The sequence below is a fragment of the Mytilus californianus genome, unplaced genomic scaffold, assembly GCF_021869535.1.
Source record: "Mytilus californianus isolate M0D057914Y unplaced genomic scaffold, xbMytCali1.0.p SCAF_2, whole genome shotgun sequence".
In the NCBI taxonomy this organism is placed as follows: Eukaryota; Metazoa; Mollusca; class Bivalvia; order Mytilida; family Mytilidae; genus Mytilus; species Mytilus californianus.
In genome coordinates this window covers 120,421,271-120,448,093 of record NW_026262668.1, presented here as the reverse complement: position 1 = coordinate 120,448,093, position 26,823 = coordinate 120,421,271, and the positions used below count along the sequence as shown (strand labels likewise).

Here is a 26,823-nt window from a genome sequence, read left to right as displayed (position 1 = left end):
ATAATTAAACTTCCATTTTTGTCCACAAATCGCACAAGTAAGCACCCACAAAAATATCTGAATTTCTCTATCAGTGTGTTTTTACTCATTGTACACTCAATCAAATATATTTGAGTGTGTTTGTACTCTATGTACACTCAATCAAACATGTATGCATATTTACACTTTATGTATAGTCAATTGTATCAGTATCAGTGAAATGTGATGTATGGTCCTTTTTATGTGATATTTCACTGCGTAGTACAAGTAAAAATAAACTAGCAGAAAAGGGCTGCCTGTAAACACTGTTCTCACTGAGAGGCATGTGTGATAAGTACAAGTTATGTTAGCAATATCATAACTTCTCTTCCTCTTAGTCTTGCATACTTTACAGCTGGAAGATTTTAGTAACTATAGGTCCAAAATAGGTGTACTGAAGAATAGGTTCGGGAACTGTTTAAGGAGTCTTTTGATATATGAGTAAGTTAACTAAAAATAGTGTAGAAATTATTTTAGATTGGGAAATTACTGCATACAAAACATGCTATTCAAATTTTAATCTGACCTTTTTTTTTTTGCAAAACATATCCCTTCCCAATTTTCACAATAATGAAAAAAACATTGCAATAATTTCTGAATTTACAGTACATGTTTGTTATAAATCATATGCCCATTGACAATAAGACAGTATAAACTGTATAATGACTATATATCATTAGTATAGGTACGTTAGATCATAGTGTTGAGATGCATTGACTGTATATTGACTGTATATGACTTACTTATAAGTACTAGTTACATTGGTTCATGGTGTTGAGAAAGATTGACTGTGTATTGACTTTATATTATTGATTGTCATTAGTACTAGTTACATGTGGTCCTCTTGGTGTAGAGATAGATTGACTGTTTATTGACTGTATATTACTTACTTGTTATTAGTACTGGTTATATTTGATTCTGGTATTGAGATAGTTTGACTGTTTATTGACTGTATATTACTTACTTGTTATTAGTACTGGTAATATTAGATGCTGGTGTTGAGATAGGTTGACTGTATATTGACTGTATGACTTACTTGTTATTAGTACTGGTTACATTTGATCCTGGTGTTGAGATAGGTTGACTGTATATACTGGCTGGAGAGTCTGGACCACTGTAACCAATGGCTTGAGGTGTTGAAGGGTTATCATAGTTCATAGGTGCAGCACCACTGAAAATAAATAATTCAATTTAGCAGAGGGTAATAAACTGATGCTGATATTGTATAAATATGATAAATCTTGTTTCAATATTTATATTCAAAATAATTTTATCCCATCACAGAAAATGTAGATCCCTTTACAGAAAAGTTTGATCCCCACCAAGAAAAGTTTAAGGAAATAATGTAAATGTGCTATGAAAACATTGAATTATCTTGAGTATGATACAGTTATAAGGTAATGACCTTTGACCTTAAAAATAAAATAGACTGAAGTATGCTTTCCCCCATTATACATAATGATACAGATTGTATTCATTCTTACATACTATATACACTGAATGGAAAAGTAAACAAACCCTGACAGTTAAACAGTGGGCAATTTTATTACAAACTGAAGGGGATTTTAAACTAGAGGCCCAAAAGAGCCTGTGCCCCTTTTTGGCCCCTAATTCCTAAACTGTTGGGACCATAACCCCCAAAATCAATCCCAACCTTTCTTTTGTGGTCATAAACCTTATGTTTAAATTTCATAGATTTCTATTTACTAATACTAAAGTTATTGTCCGGAAACCACATGTCTTCGGACAACGACGACGACGTGATACCAATATACTACCGCAAAATTTTTTGTGGTCGTATAAAAAGTGCGGAAAACTGATTATTTGCGTGAATTTTCTAAGTCCAAGGACCATAACTCTCTACAAAATCATCAGATCGGACAAAATTTGAACTTGATCTGTAACTTGTCGTGATAAAACTATAAACCAATTTTCAAATCAATATCTTCAAGCTTGACGAAAAAAAGGTGAGGAAAACTGATTATTTGAGTGAATTTTCTAAGTCCAAGGACCATAACTCTGCACAAAATCACCAGACCGGAACAAAATATGAACTTGATCTGTAACTTGTCATGATTAAACAGTACACCAAATATCAAATCAATATCTTCAAGCACGAAGAAAAAAAGTGTGGAAAACTGATTTGCCGGACTGACGGATGGACAGACAGACAGACAGACGGACGGAGTGCAAACCTAAAATCCCCTTCAACTTTGTCAGTAGGGGACTAAAAACTGGTATTTTTATGAAAAATTTAAGAAAATCAAAAAATATTTCCAGGTATATGAACAACCCTTCTACAAAATGAAAAGTTAATCCTTATTAACTGTAAGTGGAGTTCAACAGACAAACCCTAAACCGTATATAGATAATTTGACAAAATCTAAAGTAAACATAATCTGCACAGTAAGCTCGGTTAGGTGTAAAAAAAATATATACTGAACAGTTGGTAGCTGACCAAAGTCTTTAATTCACTTCAACTTAATATTGTATAGAATTACAGGTAAAAATGCCACCTCTATCTAACTAGGTTTGGTAAAACAAAATGCCAATTAATATACTGTGAAATGCAATTTATGTGAAATAGAATTAGCCTTTACTGGTGTGATCAGTTATATGCGAATCAACCTTGAACTGAAATAAAATCAATTTGTTCTAAGGTCCATAATCCAACAAACACGTTTCTGTATTAAATTTCATCAGGAACTCTGAAAGCTAACCTTATAATGCTGAAGGATGTCATGATTAAATGCAATACATGGTACCATTGTAAAGTACAGAAGTCAAAATTGGTCTATGAACATACACTTGACATTCTACTAACCAGTTTATCAGTGGAAAGATTATCTGAGTAGCTGGTTTGGCAAAAACATCATATTTGACAACACTAATGGCAAACAATTATGGCAAGCAGCAACAAGGACAACCACCAGCATTATTTAAAGTGCCTTTACTTGAAACACTAATAACAAATCATTAAAATTTAGGCAAACAAATTGTATCAAGGTGGCACAATTTCTGTTGGTCAAGCATAGAAGTTCGTAGAGAGAACAGACACATTGTAACTCATGATCAAACAATGGGACAATTTTTTCCATCCCTTTGTTTTTTTATATTTTCTTGAGCAACACCCCAGGATTTGACAGGACAACAATTCGGCTCATGTCAAATAAGCTACCAACAATTTAACATCATAATAAATTGGCTACCAACTGTAACACCTGCAATTACTAGTTAAATGTGCAAGACAATTAAACTTACAAGAGGTTTAAATCATTCTAAATATCAGTTGGACAATTGTATAAAATTATCAACCATTGAGAGAAAAATACTATTCCCTCTCTGCAGGGAGATACCAATGAGAGAAAAATACTACCCCCCCCCCCCCTGCAGGGAGATACCAATGAGAGAAAAATACTATTCCCCCTTGCAGGGAGATACCAACAAGAGAAAAATACTATTCCCCCCTGCAGGTAGTTACCAATGAGAGAAAAATACTATTCCCCCCTCTGTAGGGAGATACCAATGAGAGACAAATACCATCAAACTCTGCATGGAGATACCAATGAGAGAAAAATACTATCCCCCTCTGCAGGTAGTTACCAATGAGAGAAAAATACTATTCCCCCTTGCAGGGAGATACCAACAAGAGAAAAATACTATCCCCCTCTGCAGGGAGATACCAATGAGAGAAAAATACTATTCCCCCTCTGTAGGGAAATACCTATGAGAGACAAATACCGTCAAACTCTGCAGGGAGATACAAATGAGAGACAAATACCATCAAACTCTGCAGGGAGATACAAATGAGAGAAAAATTCTATTCCACTCTGCAAGGAGATACCAATGAAAGAAAAATACTATTCCCCCTCTGCAGGGAAATACCAATGAGAGAAAAATTCTATTCCACTCTGCAAGGAGATACCAATAAAAGAAAAATACTATTCCCCCTCTGCAGGGAAATACCAATGAGAGAAAAATTCTATTCAACTCTGCAAGGAGATACTAATGAAAGAAAAATACTATTCCCCCTCTGCAGGGAGATAAATAGTACTTATAACTAGAAGTTCTGAAGAGCCTGTGTTGTTCACCTGCATCTTCAACAATGATCACTGTCAGTAAAATCAGCATTAAAGGGGAACAACTCTATTATGGGTTAACTTACAATTTCAGTCATCTTGACATATATGTAGATCTTATCCTGCTGATAATTTTTCCTTTTTAAAAAGGGTACTATTAATGCCCCCGCAAATACGCAAAAAAATTGGTAATCAAAGCATCGTCCATGTTGTGATCCAGCCATATTCATAGCTAGTCTGATATTCTTTCTGACCATATTTTTTCAATATTTTTTTCTCTTTTCATTTCCAATCTTACTGTTAAATTTCTATGTTATTGCCCACAGGTAAGGAATTTCGCAATATTAATGCAAATAATGATATATATATATTGATATTTCAATTTTAGACTCTATCAGATTTTTTTTTTTTATAAATATTTGCAATTTAATGGTATTGACATGAATGGAAAGGGAAATCATCAAACAAATAATATATTTTTTTATATGCCATTAATAATAACTGGCTTAATAATTTCCAGAAAGAGGCCTTGGGAATGCACTTTCTCAACAACAATAATGAAAAAAAATAATAACTAATTTTTTATCTAAATTGGTGTTCATTCTTCATTAAGAAAAAATACATTTCCTGTATTCAAATTTAAATGTACAAAACCTAATGCCGAGATATTTCCAATTACTGTTAAATGCAGAACAAACAAATAAATTTTATTGCAGAAAATGCTCAGGTAAGAGTTATGCAATTTTGTTTATTGTTTCAACCAAATTTCTGATAATTGTAACTAATTAATTAGATCTTGATTATTGACTTATGTCAGATGATAATGACAATGATTTTACAAGTGAAATAAAATTTGCTTGCATTTTTTATACATATTTTTACATTTTTTGTCTTTTCTTTGAAAAAAAACCACGCCTGATTAATCATTCAGGTAGCTAGCAAAATTAACAGAATATTTTAATGTAGTGTAGATTAGAATAAATAATACATTTGTAGGTTTACTATTGAGGTCAAGAATGTGTGTATTCAGTTAGGTCTGGGACTATTATACTTACGGGACTGGAAACCGTTACACCAATCAGTGTAATAATATCAACATCACAGTCGTTAGAACGAGACTTTACCTGCACTATTTATCGATACGCCATATTGTTTTGACAGTGACAGCGTGCTTATAATTTTGGTAATTTGTTTTTTTATTTTATAGTTATTCGAAATGATAATCCTTAATATAAACATGATTACTATAATGATAAAAGATATCTCGATCTTTGACAGTTGTTATTAATCACCAAATCCCGTCTTAAGTGTAAAAAATGACACATAAAGATTCAAATACACCTTTCCATTTTCTACTGGTATGCCCCGCCCCCCTTAGCAACACATGGCAACCCAGCATCCTAGGTCAAGCTAATCAACAAAATGGCGGTTATTATGAACATTGAATAATAACAAAGTAAAGAATTTTGTTATAACAAATATAAATAAGAGCAATTTATTGTTCATATATTTGTTTTTGTGTTAAAGTATGATGAAATAGTTACTCCTGAAGAGTTGAGAGATAAATTTATAACATTTTGAAGAAATTATGTCTATTTATATTGAATAAAAAGAAACAATTAAAATACTTTTGCAAATTTCAAGCTATTAAATTACCCTCATTCCCCAAAAATATAATCTAACAACTAGATATAGAATATAATATTGCATGATTGATAAGATAAATTACAGGTTTAATTAAGCATGGCTAATGAATGCTGATAAGTGTGTTTACTGTGTAGACAAACACAGCATGGGTCAACTTGTAAAACAAGCATCCTTGCTCCAGTAGCTATTAGATTATTTATCAAATAACATTTAACTGGTTTTGTTTTTTTTATATCCATAGACAACTTATGATAATTAAAATTCTATCACTAAGTAAAAAATAAAGAAGAAATGAAAATTAATTTATTATTTGCTTACATGAATATTTGGTCATTGTAGTTCGTCTTTGTTTTAAATCTATATACAACTTTTGTCCTTAACAGGAATCTTTACACATTGTACTCACCCTTTTTTCAAATTAAGAAAATAAAATATATCCGATACTTCTCACATCCTTTCATTTGTTTTTTAATTCATACACAAAATTTGAAAAAAGGTCAAGTACAATCAGCAAATACTCTCACAGTAGACCAAAGTGATATCAAAATTAAACATTATCTTACTTGTTATGAAGCATCTATTGAAGTATATTTTTTTTACTATTATTTCAGTTTCCCCTCGGTCTTATAACAAAATGCTAGCGATGAGGGCATTACAAACATAACTACTTTCATTTTTATACATTTTGTACACAAAAAGACTACAAATATCTGATTCACTACATCATTCCATGCAGACTTTCAGATCAGCAATTCTTATTTCCATCTCATTCCAATGAGGTTGTATATAATTTTTCATCCAGATTAATATTAAGGTGGAAAAACTTACATTATCTCTAAAACAATTTGATTGTTAAAGAACATGGACTAGTTCTTGTATAAATATTATACTGGAAAATTAAAATTTTGTATAAAATCTGTCAATCCAAAAGATGATCAATACCCTGAAGTTTTCAGTTTAAACTGCTTACAAGTACAAATATTTTAACATTTGAATAAAGTTAGGGATGAATTGTTCTATGTAATTGAAATTGGAAAGGTGTCAATTATTTTGTTGCTGAATCTTTACTATATTATAATTGTAATTTCCAGAAGTTTTACATACTAACTTGCATGTTTTATTGTATAAACTTTTAAATTAATGAAAAAAATATCAATTTCAACTCAGTTTGTATACCAATTGAAATCTTGTGTTTCAGAATATATATATTTTTATTTTTCAAAATAGCATGTAAACAATTTTTCAAAAACAATAAGCACTGCCATTATATTCCTTTTTAATTGATTTATTAATAACTTTCATACATTGAAACAAACTTTTTATTGTTTCAAGTTGACAAATTGACCTTCCTTTACCCTCTAACATTGATTCCTTTCCCAAAAACAAATTCTGGACGATTTAATTGTGAAAATTTCAAGAAATGTTAGATCAAATTAACTGTTTAGATGAGAATGTTTGACCGAGGTTATGGCCGACAACACGTGCTGCTACCAAATGTTTACACATGTGGTAAATTCACCACATGTGATTGGTCAATTAACTGATGATTGACAGGAGAGTGGAAAGGTGTATTTTCAGGATGAAAATATCGTGGGGATGATGTGGAAAAAAGTATATGATTCATAAAATTTCTTATAACTGTTGATTGAAAAGATACGCAAGTTCAGTTGTTGTAAAATCATATTTATAGGTTATAGTTTGGATATGCCTATTTTTATTGTCACTTTTTAAAATAAAAAGTGGAATATAAATCTCTTTCTCATTACAACCGGAACCCACATGCACGGCTCAAATAAATTATACTGTTCCTATAAAATTACCTACTCCTTTTTATGTGCGCAATATTTTTATTATAATCAGGGATAATTTTGCTTAGTAATGGTCTTCTGGTGGCATTAGCATATAACTTCGTGAAAATATGTACACTAGGTTCCATAATTAGAACTACAAAAGTAGGCCCGTTCACAGCCATATTGAAATTTTGGTGTAAACACGAAGTTCACAAAAGTTCAAAACAATGTGGCTATATCTTTATGAGACCCGGGTAACTTTTGTTATATGAATTAATTATGAACTGAAATTGTAAACATTGTTTTTATTGCGCACTTATTGTTTTTAGGATTAATTATGATCTGTTAACCTTTGACACGTTGTTTTCTTAGCGGTCAAGTAAAGCGCCAGCATTTCGACTATATCTGGTTTATTTTCAACACTAATATATTGACTACTTATTAATAATTTTTTGTAAACAATATATATTTTTTGCATTTAAACTAATTAATTTAATAATTATTTTTTTATTTCAAATCCACCAATTTTAACAGTATTATATATATGCAGACTTGTTTGCCGAAATCTATTGTTTACATTCATGTACCGAATGCTAATTTACTACACGACACAATAAGCTGTCAATCAAAACAAAAAATCAATAATCCGCTATCAGGCAATGAAATCTCAACAGATCGATCAGTTTCCAGTCCCATTAGTATAATAGTCCCAGGTTAGGTGTGTAATAAATTGTGCCTATTTAATTATGCAACAGGTCAGGAGATATTAAATGTGGTGAATTAAGACTGGGGTTGTTTCCAATTAATACTTACACCTTTGAGTGTAGTTATTTGAAAATCATAACAGTTTATAATCATACTGACTCTTACTTGCCTATGGATAGAATTAGAGTAATACCATTTCAAAAAAGTGTGGGAATCAACTTAGATATATCAACACACATGTTGACCTTAATTTCATAGAACAAAAACTAACACAAGCATAAGATAATAATAGAATCGTTTTCATAACAGCGTAGACAACCGTAAAACTTTTGTTGGTAATAATACTGAATAAATTACCTTTAACTTGTTTGTCATTGGCTATTGATAACAATGATTTTACGCTCACTCAGTCTGTCAGAGGCCTTCCAGTGGGGATTTAAATAATGATTACTTGTTACACATTTCGATACATAAAATGAAACTTTCTTTTCACAAAACTTTAAAAGATTTGTTTTAAATAATTTTAATAATATTAATAAATTTTGACTGTTGACCGCATTTTTAAAATTAATTTTCTTGTTGTAATCCTGTTGGAAGCTGCGCTGTGTAGTTTATTTTTCTTTTATTGTTTATTGCCAAATATAATCAAAACAGACAAAAAAAGTTTGAAAGGTTACATGTTAAAATAGAGAATGGAAATGGGGAATGTTTCAAGGAGACAACAACCCGACCAAAGAGTAAACAACTTTGAACAGCCGAAGGCCACCAATGGGTCTTCAACACAGCGAGAAAATTCCGCACCCGAAGGTGAAAATGGACGTCACACTGAACTCCTAAACAAATAAATGAACTAAAATTAAAAAACATACAAAATGAAGACTAATAAAGGCCAGAGGCTCCTGACTTGGGACAGGAGCAAAAAATGCGGCGGGGTTAAACATGTTTAGTGAGATCTCAACCCTCCCCTATACCTCTAGCCTATGTAGATTAAACAAACACACAGCAATACACCGCTACATATTGTGCCAAAGTCGGGCTGGGGAGGGTGCATGTTATACTGATTTAACCCACTGGATTGTGTGTCTGCACCAAGTCTAGCCAGGGAGGGATTGCATGTTAAACTGGATTAGCCCCACTAAATTTGAGCCAAACGTCCGGCTATCCGGGTTTTGTGTTGTTCATTGTTGATTAAACGTCTATTTTACTATTTATGGACAGGACTCGATGGTCTTTGTTGTTGTGGTCTCTTAATTTTCCTACCTTTTATCTTTTTATGTATTATTGTCAGATAACAGATCTAAAGCTGTTTAATTACGAAACTATCTGCAATATATTTAATAGTCCTAAACATGCATGACAAATTTGACACTAGACGTTGTACGCAAACAAAAATCAATACACCAATGTATCTAAAGTCACAATTGATACAACTTTATATAAAAATAAGGAGATGTGGTATGATTGCTAATAAGACAACTATCCACCAAAGTTCATATGAAGTGGATGTAAGCAATTATAGGCAACCGTACGGCCTTCAACAATGAGAAAAACCCATACCGTATAGTCGGCTACAACAGTCCCCGACATGAAAAATATGAAACAATTCAATTGAGAAAACCAACGGCCTAATCTACAACAAAACAATTAACGAAAAACAAATTTTCTGCTCTTTGGTCGGGTTGTTGTCTCTTTGATACATTCCCCGTTTCAATTCTCAATTTTATTATAGATATAACTGCATTATAAAAATAAGAATATGTGGTGTGATAGACAATCAGACAAATCCCTTCCAGCGGTCAACAGACGTTAGCAATATAGGTCACCGTACGACCTTCAACAATAAGCAAAACACACACTGTATAGCATGAAAGCTTCAAATTGCCTTGTCATGACAAACTCGAAAGATGAGTGGATGCAGAACGGAGCGAGTGAAAAAACACGGATACCGCATGGAAACTGGCAAATGGTCCGCAATGTTACTTTGGTCAACTCACTAACTTAAAATTAAAGACCTGGCGAATTTAAGTCCTTATCTATGGCTGAGATGTATGTTTAAAAAAAAGGAAAATCAAGGTTTGTTTGGACATTTTTTTTTGCAAGTCTTGGTTTTAAATATGCGAGTAAGCTTAAGGAGTCAATAACAAATAATCGCTCCCAGAAAGACGGGAAAATCCATTAACAAAAGAAAAAATCAATATACGAACTACAGTGCACAGTATACTATATACGTATTTTATTTGCGATCATAAAATGTACGATGTCGTCCATTACTATGTAAATTGGGTCGATTAAAAAAAAAAGCTGAATATGTTTATGTTGCCAAGGGTTTTTCACAAGTATAGTAGTTAGAAGAAAAGTTCACCAAACTATACATTTTACCCATTCAAAAACGAAAATGCAAATTTCACAAGGCTTGATCCAAATAGCCTTTTTACTGTCCAAAAACTTGCAAGTACGAAAAAGACAGGACAGAAGTATATTTTGTCTATATGTTTTGTGTTTGCACACTTTTAAAAAGTTGATCATGCATTCGTTTTAAAATAAAATTTTGACCAGATAAAAGTTAAAAGATGACATAATTGGACAACCGCAATTGTTAAATCGCTTTGACGTCCGAAAAAAGATAATAATCAACACATGCATTGTAACTTTTAAAGCCAGTAAAATCCTTTTTTTGCTGAAAGAACGTGCGATATCATAAAAATTGATTATCAAAACATAACAAAAACACAAGTAAAGAACATTTAAGTATTCAATATAAATCAAAACACAAAGGTTATTCCTGATTAGTTTTGTTTTCGAATCATTTTATTTAGGCGTTGAGACCCTTTGGTGACCCCATAGTTTAAATGTCTATAACAAATATGTCGTGAATAGTGGGCGTTACAGACGAACGTTCACCTAATCTGACCCAGTCAATGGGATATTTTAGCGCGCCAATCAATGGTCTCATCTACGCTGTTATGCACATGATTCTATAATACTTTCAAAATTGTTATCAACTGATTCAATTGATGTAAAAATACTTTTTCATATAAATTCATAAATAGTAAATCATTATAAATTTTGATTTACAAAGGAACTATATGCAAGTGTATATCTAAAATAAAAGGGTTGTTTGACCAATCTTTTCTTAATTTAAGGGCAAATAACATGTCAAAAGTTGGCAGTTGATGATTAAAATGATGTAGAAAGTTTCTGCAAGTCATAAAAACACATAATTAGTTTCATGACATGTCTTCAACTTAGTATTCTGCACCATCTCCAAAAACAGGGTGATCGCATAGATCAAGCATGGCTGAATCAAAAATCATCATTCAAGGGTAACAACTCTAATGAGGAGTTGTCTGACGGTTTTTGTCGTGTTGAATTATTTGTAGATCTTATCTTGCTGATCATTTTTTGCTATTTAAGTTTCTGTCTAACTTTAATAATTTATAGATAATAGGAAAACATTTTAAAACATGGTAAAATTCATCATTTAAGGGCAATAACTCCTATAAGAAGTCGTCTGACAGTTTTGACGTAATAGACAATTGGTAGAGCTCAACATTCTGAACATTTTTGCTCCTGTAAGAATTTCTCTATTTAAAGAGGTTTTCAAAATAATAGGCAAAACTTGCATTTTTCCCCAAAGTTCTATTTTTAGGTCTGTCAGCCATCTTGATAAGCAAGCATGGTCATCGGACACATTTATTAAACTACATAGCCTAATAATGGATAAATGTGGCCTAGTAGTTTCACAGGAGAAGATTTTTGTAAAAGTTAACAGACAACGGATGACGGACGCAGAGTCGTGAAAAAAGCTCATTGGCCTTTCAGCCAGATGAGCTAAAAAATACTTATTCTGTTGCCATGTTCTGGGCTTACAAATTACATAAACTTAGCCAGTTATATAAATTGTTTGTACAATTCCGTATATTGAATTCTTTGAAGTTCATCTGATTCAGGAAATCAAATTAACACTTGATCAATTATGAAGGTTTTCTTCAAGGTTGGGTAAGTGTAAGTTAATTAATACCATGTATGCCATCTGATCACTACAAGGATTCTTTAATTTTCTCCATCATCATACTTATGAAGTCTGATGGGATTAAGTCTTAGAATTTCTTCAAAAAGGAAATGTGAAAGAAACAAAAATAGCTTCTGCCTGCCATATCTTACATCTGATTAGAACAATATGAAATATTTTCACTATAGGCTTTCCAAACATTATGTTAGGCAAGTTGATTTTTGATTAATCATAAACTGCAAGAGAAAAGGAAAAAATTCAATAAGGCCCTAAAATAGCCCCTATTTCTAGCACAATTACATACTAGGATTTATTGACCAATATCACAATGAATCATAGCTTATACAATGACTAGATAGAAAATATGTCTTTTTGTTGAAAATTTACATACTTGTATAAAGGATAAAATAACAAAAATTCAAAAATTCAAAATGGAAAGTCCTATATAAAATGGCAAAATCAAAAGCTCAAACACATCAAACGAATGGAAAACAACTGTCATATTCTAAATAGGTACAGGCATTTCCTTAGACATGCTAGTCACTAGGTCACAAATAGCATTAGGCTAATTTACCATTGATTTTTTAGACAGGAACCATAGAGTGTATGCATCGACATAAAAAGATCTTTTAAAATAATGTTTGTAATATTTGTTTCCTAGTCCTAAATATGGTTTAAATCCAGACAATTTTGCAAAAAAAAATCTCTATTTTTGGCCTATTTGGGATTTAAAATAAAACTTCGACAAAAACAGTTCTGTTTAACTTTCTTACATGTCATTCATCAACTTAAAACATTCCTTATCTTGAAAAATTGAACTTAATAATCGGGGCCAAATATGGTCCTTACCGAACCTACTCCTTTAAATGTGAGTTCTCAAAAAAGTTCAAAAAATAATGTTAATATCTTATTTACTAATTTTTAATAATAAAAACCATTTTTTTGTCACTTTCCCTTTTGAAACAAATTCAAAGATATTACGAATCAAACAATTACAAACAAACATGCCCCTCATCCTTCATAAGCCAAATAATAATCAATGAGCAAGGAATTAAGAATATTTGTAAAGGGTCAGCAAACAATCAATATAAAGTTTCATATGATTTGGCACAGCAGTTGCAGATAATTTATTGAATATTCAAAGATCAGAATCATTAATTGAGATGGACAGCAATGTTTTTGAGGAATAATACGCAATATGAAATATTTGTATGAATGTCCTTCCATATTTCTCTGTTTTAGATTGGCAATGTTGTTTCACTGAAAAAATAAATTGCTTCGCCGAGCGCAGCTGGATACGATCGCAGAGGTCCAACCCTGAACAGTTGGCGCAAAAATGGACGCAATATTCGCGCTTGATACAGGTCTGAATTTGGATTGTAATTAAATATTTGACACATAAAAGGTTTCTGACACAAAATAACTGCAGTCAAAGAACTTAGAATTGGTTATATGATTTGAATTTATATTCAATTTTTTGTGCAATACACTTTGCTGTTGCGAATTGACCCCCCTCCCCCCCTCACACACTTTATTTTTGCAAAAATAATATTATTTGAAGAAATTTTCTTTTTAATTTCTGAAATCTGAAATGAGAAAAAATTGACCCCCCCCCCCCCCCTTTTTCCCCCATAAAATTCTTTCCCTCAAGATATGGTCATAATCTCAATTCAAATTTCCAATGGAGTTTGCAACCATAATTACCCATTTAAATTTACCATAGTGCTAACTTAATCTATTTTATAATAGAATTTAAAATATGGTGTCAAATCTGTCATATGGATTTTTTTGTAAAAAAAAAAAACATGCAACATTTGCAGATATTTTTACTGGTCTTCCTTTATAAATATGCATTTCTTTAACCATAATTTAAAAGCAGTGTAAGGGAGGTAATCAAAACGTATTTGGATTATCTCCCTTACACTGCTTTTAAATTGTCTTAATTGTTCATTAACCATTACTGTATACATAATTTAAAAGCAGTGTAAGGGAGGTAATTCAAATGATGTATTTGAATTACCTCCCTTACACTGCTTTAAATTATGTTTTGTACTAAAGTATTTGTCCATTTACCAGGACACCTTTGTTTTCCCCCTTTTTTTGCCCCTAATTCCTAAACGGTTTGAGCCATAACCCCCCAAAGCAAATCCTAACCATCCCTTTGTGGTATGGAAACGTGTGGTATAATTTCAGAGAGATCCATACACCGTTCCACAAGTTATTGTCTGGAAACTAGAAAAATGCTTATTTTTGGCCCCTTTTTGGCCCCTAATTCCTTAACTGTTGGTACCATAACCCCTAAAATCAATCCCAACCTTCCTTTTGTGGTATTGAACCTTATGGTAAAATTTCATAGAGATCCATTCACTTTAACTAAAGTTATTGTGCGAAAACCAATGTGTCTTCGGACGACGACGACGCCAACGTCATACCAATATACGACTGCAAAAATTTTTTGCGGTCGTATAACAACAAAGAAAATATGATTCAATTGAGATTATGTGCCATCATTGCCACCATGTATTACTCCTAATCAGCACAAAATAGATGGCACTGAAATCTTCATTCCTAAGAAGTTAGAAACGATTTGGTTGTGTTAAGTTGAAGACTGTACATTGCCCTCAAGATGTCTTTGGTTTTTTTTAGTTGTTTGGTTGCTGTCTCAATGACATATACTTATATTTATCAAAGTGAAATGTGTAGGTGCAGTAAACAGGAAGTTGATGAGTGATGACTTTGAAAATGTAACTCACAGGAGACATGTTTATACCAAATTTCAGGAATCTCTGATTTGTAGTTCCTGAGAAAATTGGGACAAACATATTATGGGACAGGCAGATAGACAGAGGTAAACCAGTATTATCAAAATCCAAGCCAGAAATAGAATCTTCTCAATAATTCTTTCAACTAATATCATTCAAATAGACAGACTACAAGGGTACTGTAAACACAGTGATATTATTACATTCAGATGGAAGATTGAAGAAAAAACACACAAAAAAGACAATTTTGACATCAGATGTTTTGGAACAACACAAATGGCCCTGCTTGCAAAAAAAAAAGCTTGAAGCCATTTTTAGAATGAAAATACAAATAGCTGTTATTTTCAAGAAATTTTCAAAGTCCAAACCCAGTAATTTCGCCACAAATCAGTGGAGCGGAACCAGACCTAAATTCAATCTGTAACTCACCATAGTAGACTCACATACTAAAAATCAGCTCAATATGTGTAGGGGTTTAGAAAAAAGTCTGTATAACTGTTTGTTGTGGAATGACGGAAAGGGTAAAACTATATGGCCCTTTTGGCAACTTTGTTGCAGGGCCATAAAAAAACCTCCTGATCTGAGGTTTAAACTCAAAACCGAAATTTCCCAATATCCTGATCTGAGTTTCACTGTCCATCACTGGTATACTGTAAACCCCCTTCTTCAAAGCAGGGGTATAGTTATGAAAACATTTTCTTTTAAGGGTTGACATTTACACTGAATTAGCCAAAAATAATAAACTAAATATTCAAATTATAGGTTATTTGTGATAATGTATAAAGATTTCCACAAAGACAGACAGACAGACAGACACACAGAGCTAAACCAGTTTACCCCTCCAAGGGTATAACAAGTATTGACTATTAATTCATCTGCCAAAGAAAGACAAATAAATGTCCATTGGAATTGGAATTGTTTGAACTGTCTTGAACTGTCACTATTGAGTCTGGTTCGAACTTTTGAGAAGAAAATCATTGAAAAGTATCAAATATTAGTAAAATGGTGAATTTATGTAGGTAAATAAAAATATTTCATTGTTAATTTCACTAAACCCAAAAGCTCAGAACATAACATATTTATTTCACATCAACAATAATAAAAGAGTACAATAACGTATGATATATTAACAATTAACAGATAATTAAGAAAATAACTACCTTAAAACCATTAAGGACATTAAAAAATATTTAATACAAACATTTTGCAATACATATTTTTTTACAGAAATAAATTTTACAAAAGCAAAGTGAATACATGTAGATGATCTCTTTTGCTGCTACAAAGTTTTCCCTTTAAATGACCAATTACAGTTCAATTTTCCACTTCTACATATACAAGTAGTTACAAAATCTATAATACAAGCTATAATTGTGTAGCATATTATTTAACTCCATTGTAAATCTTCAGTATAAAGATTTCTAAAAAACAGCAATTCTATTTTTCTTTAGTAGCCTATATACATTTGATGTGTTGTGTTGAAATGGAGTTTATATAAAACACAAGGATTGAAAGCTTGTTGTATAAGTTAATACCGTAATCTAATGCATATGATTTACATTACATAATCTTCTTTTTTTAAAGAAATTTGACTATCACCAACCATGGGACACTATCTTACAATGATAACAAGAAATGGAAAATTTTCAATGAAGCAGTTTCAGCTTAACTAGTTATTTTTAGCACAAGTTCCTGTTAAATTATATGTTAAGAATGGAAGCTTACATGTATTACTTATCTACAAAGGTAGTCATCTCATAAACCTACATCCAATATCTACACAACATAGTAAGATTTAACTGCCCATTATACAGAAGTCCCTGATTACTTTTTATTTCTGAGTTCCACACTATATTGTCAGAAAGCTATACATTGTTGGGATAAACAGCACATCATCTGCATGCAATAACAACTTTTAAATAATGTCACTTGATCTTAGCTTTTCAAGGGTTGAGGGTGTCAAAGTAGAAAAGTGTGGTCCAATATTTTAATTGGCAATCTGTTTAAATGATATTTCATTTGCTTTAAATCATCTTTGCAAAAGACTAGGTTGATGCACAGAAAAATGCCACTTACTACGACCCTTTTAACATTGAAATATCCTCTATCCCAGAACTCCAATAAACTAATCCTACCAAAACCAATTTACTAATGCTGTTTCATATGTTTTATTTCCTTCTAATGACAATTGTCTTTCAAAGGTGCAATCAAATAATTATATCAAACAAAACAGCATAGTAATGGCAATTCTATTAGGCATTATTTAAGGGATTCAGTTTAATATTCTACATCAGTTAATAACTAATAAATCTTCATACACTTCAGACATAAGTTGACAAATGATTTAGGATAGGAGACATATTGATTATAAACCATCACAATATAGTATACACATTCTCATAATTATGATCTATTAAAGGGTCAAAAGTTAGTATATGATAGTTAAGTATAGTACCAAAATAAAATGATTGTAAAGAGGGTTGTGTTGCATAAAATGAAATTTTTGAATGATAAACTGAAATAAATTGATAAACCTAGAGAATTACCTATTTAAACCACTGCAAAGAAGAGTAAATCAGCACAATACAACATAAGCTAGAAACTTGAAAATAAGTTGTATTCTCTCAAAAAGGTTGTGAGAAAGATTGAACCCATATCAAAACACATGTCTTTTTAGCTGACTTCTACTATGAACCCTCCATTGTTAGAAAATCTTTTATAAGGAAATTAACTGTCTCTTTAATATAGCATCACTATCTATTACTGTTGAAGCAACTAATCTACTTGGAAATTTGATGCAAGCATATCGCCTTGAGCAAGAACTGAAATTTGTTGCAAATGTATCACTTTTAGCAAGAACAAACACTGATGATCACTATAAAAATAAGGTAGTGTAGTTTGATAGCCAACAAAAAACTATCCATTGTAATCAATTAGAATGGCCTTCAACAATGAACAAAACCCATACTGTATAGTAGCTTTATAGGTCCAGCATAACAAAATGTGAAAGTCAAAAATAACTCCTGAAAAATTGTTGATTAAACTGGTCCAGAACAATGCTGATAATGTCCCCTGCTCTGTTTTGTGCTTGGGAACACTAAAGACAGATTTGATGAATAAAAGTGGGTGAAGGGCACATATTTATGAGATAGGAACAAACAAATTTGCAAGACCTACTGTGTATAAAGATGGTACAGTATTATAGTCAATTACACATAACACATTAGAAAGACACCTGTTTATATTTACCTGGTTTGTAAGGTAAACAGGAGCATTGAGACAAATATTGACAATATAAACTGCAACCACAGCTCCTAAATATGAACTTCTCTTTAAACCTATTAATAAGTTTTTGAATGTCATTAGGAATGGGAAGATTTAACTGAAATCTAGTCATCGGTTTATGCAGAGTTGCTGTTGCAAGAAAGATGAATGAAGAGGTGCAAGAACATACTAACACAATGAACCCAGCAGAAATAATCAATAAAGTATTTTAATGGAAAACTAGTTTTCCAACTGAAGTTAAGTACTTATCAATCTGAAAAATTGTGACTGTTACTTCTTTCCTGTTCAGCATATGTTCCTCGTCTCCATGACAATCTGAATGACCTGTGTCTTAGACAATAAATGATAGGATTTGTGAAAGAATTTGTCATACCAAGTAACAGTATGATTTCATAAGCCAGTATTGGCAGTATACACTCTTTACATACCACTCGTAAAAATATTGTAATAAAAAATGGAAACCAACAAAACACAAAGCACATCAAAACCAAACATAGAGTTGACACCATTTTCCTAAGGGCCTTGTAAATGTTTTTCTGACGAGTTTGAGAGCTAGAGCTTGTTAACCTGATTCTTTGTACAATTTCTCTTTTAAAGCAATTTTTTACTGAAAGAAACATTTTTACATACATAAATGACAAAAGGCAGAAAGGGCTGAATACTCCTAATATTATTGCCCAAAACAGAAACTGACCATCATAAACATTGTAATAGGAGCAAATCAAGAAATCAGTTTTCATGAAAATGAAAGAAAAGAGACTTATAAGAAAACTTGTCAGCCAAATTCCACAAATTGTCACTGAAAGTATAACTCTGAAATTGACCTTTACAAAAGACTTGTGAAACATTGGGTGGCAAATAGCAATGTAACGCTCAATTGTCATGGCAACAATATTCAAAATTGAGGCTGCACATAGAAACAATGAAGTCATTAAAGAACCGAAGCACATAGGATGTGATACAAATAGATCAATACGATGAAGCCACAAAAGATACAAAGGAATAGAGGTAATACCAGTCAGAAGATCAGAAACAACCAAAGATGACAACAAATACATACTCTTACGAACTTTGGATAGAATTATAAAAATAACCCACAAGTTCCCCACTATGATAAAAATGTCAATGATAGCCAAATACGCAGTGGCTAATACATTAAAATAATCTGGAAAGTGATAATTTGTATCTTTGAAGTCAAATCCATCATTCTGGGTGTGTGAAATGTTCATTGGTATAACTATAGTTTTATCCATCTTAAATGCAAGTATTGTCTATTGTAAACTGTCAAAGAGTAATAATTAACTTCCTATATAATATTCTGCCACAAAACAAAAGTACATGTCTGAGACATTTAAGTCAGAGAAGTTAAAATATCACAACTCACACCTTTGCTCTTTACATTTCCATTCATTAACTGTCACCTTATACTGCTATTAATATTCACTATAATATAGATAGTATCATATTCCTTTAGAAAGATGACTCCAATTCATAGAAAATCATCTAAAACAAGCAAAAGTAATAGATAAGCTGTTATGATGTCAAATGATTGTGGCATTAGAGCTGCATCTCCAATCAAGACTCTGTATCACAATATATTAATGTATGTCCTTTTGTCTGATGAATCTGCAGAGTTTAAAAAAACATATACAAGTAGTTCACACATAAGATCTTACTCCTATTTGTTTTGACTTGTCCTTCACATCATATCCAGTCTAACACTTTCACCATTTAAAATTCACTACTGAAGTCAGTTCCATAATAAGAAATCTCAGGAAAATCATTCCTTACAAATCTGTAGTCAAACATTGTCTGAACATCATTTTTTATCAAGATAATATTGACTGAAATCCTAACAGCTGCCTTGTGACAATAATTGTGAATAATTATCAATAAAGAAATTTATGAACACTTTCAGCTATATCTTAAAAAGATTTGTTCAAGTTACGACAAATGCTTTCGACAATGTTTTGTATACCATTGCATGCAATGATTTGTTGTCAATGTAAACATTAATGAAGTCCAATCAATAGAGTCTGTTCCCAGATAAAATTTTCAAATTATAATCTTGTCTGAGGCACAATTTATGACGTTATCCTTATAACAAATATTCAAAATCCAATAACTGGCCAGTTGTTGGAAAAATTATAATATCATCTTGAAAAGAAAGGAATGTGTCCAAGGATGTGTGATTTTCATCTGTCAATCAAATAAAACTAGAAGCTGATAGGTCACATAACTGTGTTCTAGGATTTGTAAATTACTGGTAGTCTGAAATTACACCTGACCACTGGTCACATCAAGCAAAATAGGTTTTATGAAAATACTTATAATGTTTAGAACAATAAAGTGGCTGAACCAGATACTTAAAGACTTTAATTTACAGAACAGAGCATACATGTACATATAACACATAATGAACTTATAATCAAATAACTGTTGCCAGAAATTGCAGCAAAGATGCAGTTCTATATAATGTATACTTGTATATTAAACATTACTTGCTAAGTATTTCTAAAACTTCTCTGATTATAAAACTTAATACATGTATTATACAATTTTAAATTCAAATCACTTCACAGGTGACCAAAGATCGAGCAACCCATTCCTAGAAAAACTGGAGTGTAATTAGGTACTCTGGAATGGTCAAACCTTTCCACGGAAGAGAAAACTCATCTTTTACCGTAGTTTTGCTATAGGCAAAATTAACTATGATTATAAGCTTTTTAACTACAGGATGAGACTGAAAAAGGTTACCTTAAAAGCTAAAGAAATAAGTATTTTAGGTTTTATTGTTAATCATTTCATTTCACTACAATAATTGGTACTACAGCACCAAAAGATTCCAATTATGTCATTCTTCCACATTTATTAACATGTGCGTATCAAACTATAATTGCATTCATGTCAATAGAAGCTGTTCTAGTCCAATTATTTTCATAAAATTGCCAAATGCTACTCACTTACTTGACATGTATCTGGTTAGTCTATTTGACAATGACTGTAGTCTCAATAAATTGCTTCGCCGAGTGCAGCTGGATACGACCGCAGAGGTCCAACCCTGAACAGTTGGGGCAAAAATGGACACAATATTCACGCTTGATACAGGTCTGGAATTGGATTGTAATTAAATATTTGACACATAATAGGTTTCTGACACAGAATAACTGTAGTCAAAGAACTTAGAATTGGTTATATGATTTGAATTTATATTCAATTTTTTGCTTTTGTGAAATACACTATGCTATTGCAAATTGATCCCCACCCCCAAACAAATTTTTTTACCCCCCCCCCCCTTTTTTTTTGGAAAAAAAAAAAATATTTGAAGAAATTTTCTTTTCAATTACTGAAATCTGAAATGAGAAAAAATTGTCCCCCCCTCACAATTTCTCCCCCCCCCCATTTTTTTCTACTCCTCCCCCCCTTTTCCAAAAAAAAAAATTCTTTCCCTCAAGATATGGTCATAATCTCAATTCAAATTTCCAATGGAGTTTGCAACCATAACTTCCCATTTAAATACATCATCTAAGTCTTAAATAGATAATTTAAAAGCAGTGTAAGGGAGGTAATCCAACATAGTACAACATTGTACAATTTTGTTTTTTTTTATTACCTCCCTTACACTGCTTTTAAATTGTCCATTAACCAGGAAACCCTTGTTTTTCCCCCTTTTTTGCCCCTAATTCCTAAACGGTTTGAGCCATATCCCCCCAAAGCCAATCCTAACCATCCCTTTGTGGTATGGAAACTTGTGGTATAATTTCAGAGAGATCCATACACTTAAACACAAGTTATTGTCTGGAAGTTACAAAATTTAAATACATCATAAAAGTCTTAAAATAGAAAATGACATACATAATCATGCCTAAAATTAATATTCCTTAATCAGCATTTTTAAAGAGTAACTTCTAAAAATAAATTGACAGCTAATCACCTCAAGACAATACATTTCTTTATACATAATTTAAAAACAGTGTAAGGGAGGTAATTCAAACATAACATTGTACTTTTTTTTAATTGTCCATTAACCAGGAAACCCTTGTTTTTCCCCCTTTTTTGCCCCTAATTCCTAAACAGTTTGAGCCATAACCCCCAAAAGCAAATCCTAACCATCCCTTTGTGGTATGTAAACTTGTGGTATAATTTCAGAGAGATCCATACACCGTTCCACAAGTTATTGTCATGAAACTAGAAAAATGCTTATTTGGGCCCCTTTTTGGCCCCTAATTCCTAAACTAATTGGACTATAACCCCCAAAATCAATCCCAACCTTCCTTTTGTGGTTATAAACCTTGTGTTTAAATTTCATAGATTTCTATTTACATTTACTAAAGTAATTGTCCGGAAACCAAATGTCTTCAGATGACGCTGACGACGACGTGATACCAATATACGGCCACAAAATTTTTTGCGGTCATATAAAAATGTGACTTTGGTCTATGTGATATCATAATTTTATTGTGGAAATTACCTAATGATTATGACAATATTATTTACATAACAAACCATTATAAAAATTATCACTCTTGACTTTGGTCAATATGGTATTAACGATTATTTTGTAAATTATCTGATAATTATGAAAATTTTATGTTCTTCACACTTGCTCACTACAACTCAACATTATCAAGCTGCAGCTTACATGGAAAGCGTAGAACAAAATTAAGATTTTCAAAATTAACTTTACAAGATGTTTTTATCTTCTTTGATTTATGTCTGTCTGCCAGGGTTCACTGTGTCAACTGTTGTTAATCAGATTGATTTTATTTTTGTTTGTTTTTGTCAGACATAAAGCAAAACATGGAACCTTGATATTTCAGTAAATGTCAGTTTAATAAACCTTAAGGAAAAGTGTAAAATAACGATAGCAAATATCTTAAGTTGTAAAGGAGACAAACAAATATGAAAAAAACTCTACCAAAAATCATTAGCTGCCGTTTTTTTTTATGTAACATATTAATAAATATCAACCTAATCACCTTTCACTTATTCACCTGTTATGAAATATTCAGTTTGTATAACAGAGGACTTCTCGAGTCATTTCAATACTTGCCAGTGTGTGGCCAAATGTCAAAGGTACCAGACATAACAATTTAGAATAAATTCATTAATGATCAGATTTAATTGCATCTTGATTGTAAACCGTTACAGAACATTAATAATTCAAGATAAAAAAATAATATAAAATATTGTCAAAAATAATGTAAATAGGTTCTATAACAAATTTAACTATAAAAAATTTCTCCAAAGGGATTGTTCCTACTTTTAAGGTTTATCAAACTGACATTTACTGAAATGGTTTGCTATCTGTTTGACAAAAACAAACAAAAATCAATTTGATTAACAACAGTGGACACAGTGAACCCTGGCAGACAGACATAAATCCTTACAATCAAATATATAGTTGATTTAATATCACAATTACTTAACATTAGTCAATGAATCATTAAAATAAGGTCAGGTTCAGATGTAGAAATCATTTATGACTTACAGTTTCAGAAAACTGACCTAATCAGGAAAAACTGCATGTTTATTACTGAACCATAAAATCAGTGTTAGGTATGGTGAATTCTATCTGAAGAACATGTAACATCACAGTACCCAAATCGCACCGAGTACCCAAACTACATCCATTTTGTAAAAAAGCAGAGAAAATCTTACAGTTTTTCTTAGAGACTAAACAATTACTAATTTTATGATTTGCCATTCTGCACGTCTTTCAACATAGCTAAATGTACTTAAATAAACACAAAACAGTCACATCATATATCAACAGATAAAGTCTCCAGTGAAAAAAATTAAATTTAGGGACACGTTGGATGAGATGTTTACAAAAAGTCTACTTTTAAAAGTGAGAAATTAAAATATGTAACAGACATTCATTTCATACAAATGCATAATAAGCATGGACTATTGTTAAATTGTTTAAAAAAAATGTGAAGAAATAAAACAAACATCAGTGATTTGATTTTTAAGGATGTGTTGTTAAGCATGGGTGCAATTTAGGTACTCCTCATTACAAAATCTTGGATCGTTTAAGAGTCAGTTCAAACCCATTTTCTTTAATTCAGTGGGATTCATAATTAAATTTGCTGACCTATATAGTAAATAAGGGTACATCCGCAAAATAAACACAGATTGGAAACTTTTGTTTGTTTCTTAAATAAACTGCCAAAACAGGTGCAATGTGGGTACCCTCATGTTATACCTTGTAATGATTAGGTTTGTCAAATATCTTATTACTCCTAATGACTGAATCAAGATCAATACCAATTCTGGATGTGGGTCTTATTGTGGTGTTTTGAAGAACAGCCATCAGTGCCACAGAGATTAGAACATTTTCAAGTGTAAGTTTTTTGTCAAATGTCACAGGATCAACTAATCAAAATACATGAATATGGTAATTAAAAAAATCTTCATATTTTAGGAGGGTTTAATCCTGTTAACACTGAAGCCAGATATAAATAAACATAGCAAGATATTCTTGGTGCTTAGTGTTTTTGTCAAATAAATCAAATACAAGTGATCTCAATACAAAGATGTATATCTCTGCCTTAGCAATTAATTGGAAGACAAATCAACCTTACTTTTCAATTGAAAATTTGAAAAAAATTGCTTCTTGTGAGAAAAAATAATTCAAATCTGTCCATAATAAAAGGGGCACATCTTGAATAGGGGCAACCACTGTAAAAAGTTTAAGGAATGTTGGTTGGAAACTGTTGGAGTTGAACATAAGACAAACTAGATGCCCTCTTATAGTGTTCAATGACTAAAACAGACCAAGTTCTACACATGGAAAACCTGAGACAAAAATAAGCCTAATCTGTCAAAAATAAAAGGTGCAAATTTTCAATTTATGTGCAATCACTGTGTAATGTTTGCATAATGATAAAGGAAAAGCACTGGAGTTCTAAATGTCACAAACAAAGTATCCTCTCTAGCATTCAATGTCATAAATGGGAAAACTGAAGAAAAATCATTTAAGTTTGTCCTGTAAGAGAGGTGTATGATTACTCTTACAATGATAATATGTATATGACATTACATTTTCAAAGACCTGTGTGCAAATGAAACAGAAAGATTAATATTGGCATAAAAAGTGTGCAGAGAGAAGAATTAACAATATCTTATCCTTTTACCAACATAATGATTGCAAAGTAAAAAATAAAGTTGTAAGTTTTTGTCTCAGCTGAAGCTGCTACTTGCTTCTGAAAATAAATTAAAAAAAAGCCTGCAGAAAACTTACAGAATTACAACAGTAGTAATAATCCATGGTGGAAGTGATCATGGAACATACTTTCCATTCTTAACTTGCTGTAATCATACTTACGGTGTAGTGAGAGTGTTGATCAGGTGGGTTTTTATATAGCCCTCCGGGTCTTTAATATCTGGCACTGGAAAAGAAAAATAACAAATGCGTTAAACTCCATGGAAAAAACTGACGATTTACTTTGGCATCAAATCAGGATAATTTGGGCAAGGATGTTTTGTATTTGAATTACCAAACTTTTCAAATTTTAAAAGAGATTTTTTTTTTAAATTTTCTACCTTTTGATATATTCATAACTAGGAATAATGGAATGAATTCATTATTGCACATCCTATATAAAAATAAGAAGATGTGACATGATTGCCAATGAGACAACTATCAACCAAAGAGAAAAGGAATGTAAACTATATATGTCATGACCATATTGTATCTAAAATTCTAAAGGCCAATTTTTTTTGATTTTTTTTAGGAAAACACATGGCACAAACTGAAAGATATTTCTTAGATTGTACAGGTTGTTCTCTCTTTTGGAACCTCCTCTTAAAAGCATAAAACTATTTTTAGGAGAAGGCAAATGCTCAAATAATATTCCAAACATGAAAGTCAGTTTTATGAGCTGTGACATTGACCTAAATTTTTTTTAGGTTCTACCTTTTTCCTGTATATTTCATTTATATAAGTTTCCTTAAACACCAACAAAAGGAACTTAAGTTATAATTCTGGAACCAATTTTTTCAACAAAAAATTTGTTTTGTTTAATGACAGCAAACCTTGAACTCAGACCTTTTTGCCCCGAAAATCAAAAGTTTCTTTCTCTTCCCTTTCTCTTTGATCTTAATATAAGTTTTATTCCAATTAAGCAAGTTATCAAACAAGAAACCACCACAACTCTGTATTGAGTGGCTTTATACATTGTACAAAAGGTGAGACTAAAATAAATATTGAAGGAATAGTATTTTTGTCTGTACTGTAATTTTTACAGGTAATAATAACATCTTTATATTTATACAGTATTATTCACTTATAATAATTACTTACATGTATCTGTTGTGTAATATTTACTGAAGGCTTGATCTTTTGGTATGTCTGGGAACAAGTGCGTAAGCTGTGGAAGATCTTTGATTCTGTCAGCAAGTGTACGTATGTTAATCTCTTTTGTACCATATGGTGCCAAATTCCACACTTGTCTTTCACCTTAAACAAAAGAAGGTTGATTATTTTTTTATATTCAACCTGTGTTTTTTTTATCTCAGTT

At 31.6% G+C, this 26,823-nt stretch overlaps 2 protein-coding genes across 4 annotated transcripts in view; both read right to left on the bottom strand.

The window, feature by feature from the left end:
- Positions 1–26,823, bottom strand: part of LOC127728683 (signal transducer and activator of transcription 5A-like) — an 87,153-nt gene that overhangs the window by 5,009 nt on the left and 55,321 nt on the right. For all 3 annotated transcript variants that reach the window (XM_052236293.1, XM_052236290.1, XM_052236291.1), the window contains exons 19-21: positions 26,607–26,762; positions 25,629–25,692; positions 1,055–1,189 (exon numbers count right to left, since the gene is read on the bottom strand). In XM_052236293.1, coding sequence (XP_052092253.1) covers positions 1,055–1,189; positions 25,629–25,692; positions 26,607–26,762 — 355 coding nt within the window. The remainder of the gene's footprint in view (positions 1–1,054; positions 1,190–25,628; positions 25,693–26,606; positions 26,763–26,823) is intronic.
- Positions 14,345–21,358, bottom strand: LOC127728717 (D(2) dopamine receptor-like). The gene has a single exon (XM_052236362.1). It carries the CDS (start codon positions 19,549–19,551, stop codon positions 18,547–18,549), a length of 1,005 nt encoding a protein of 334 aa, XP_052092322.1. The 5' UTR covers positions 19,552–21,358; the 3' UTR covers positions 14,345–18,546.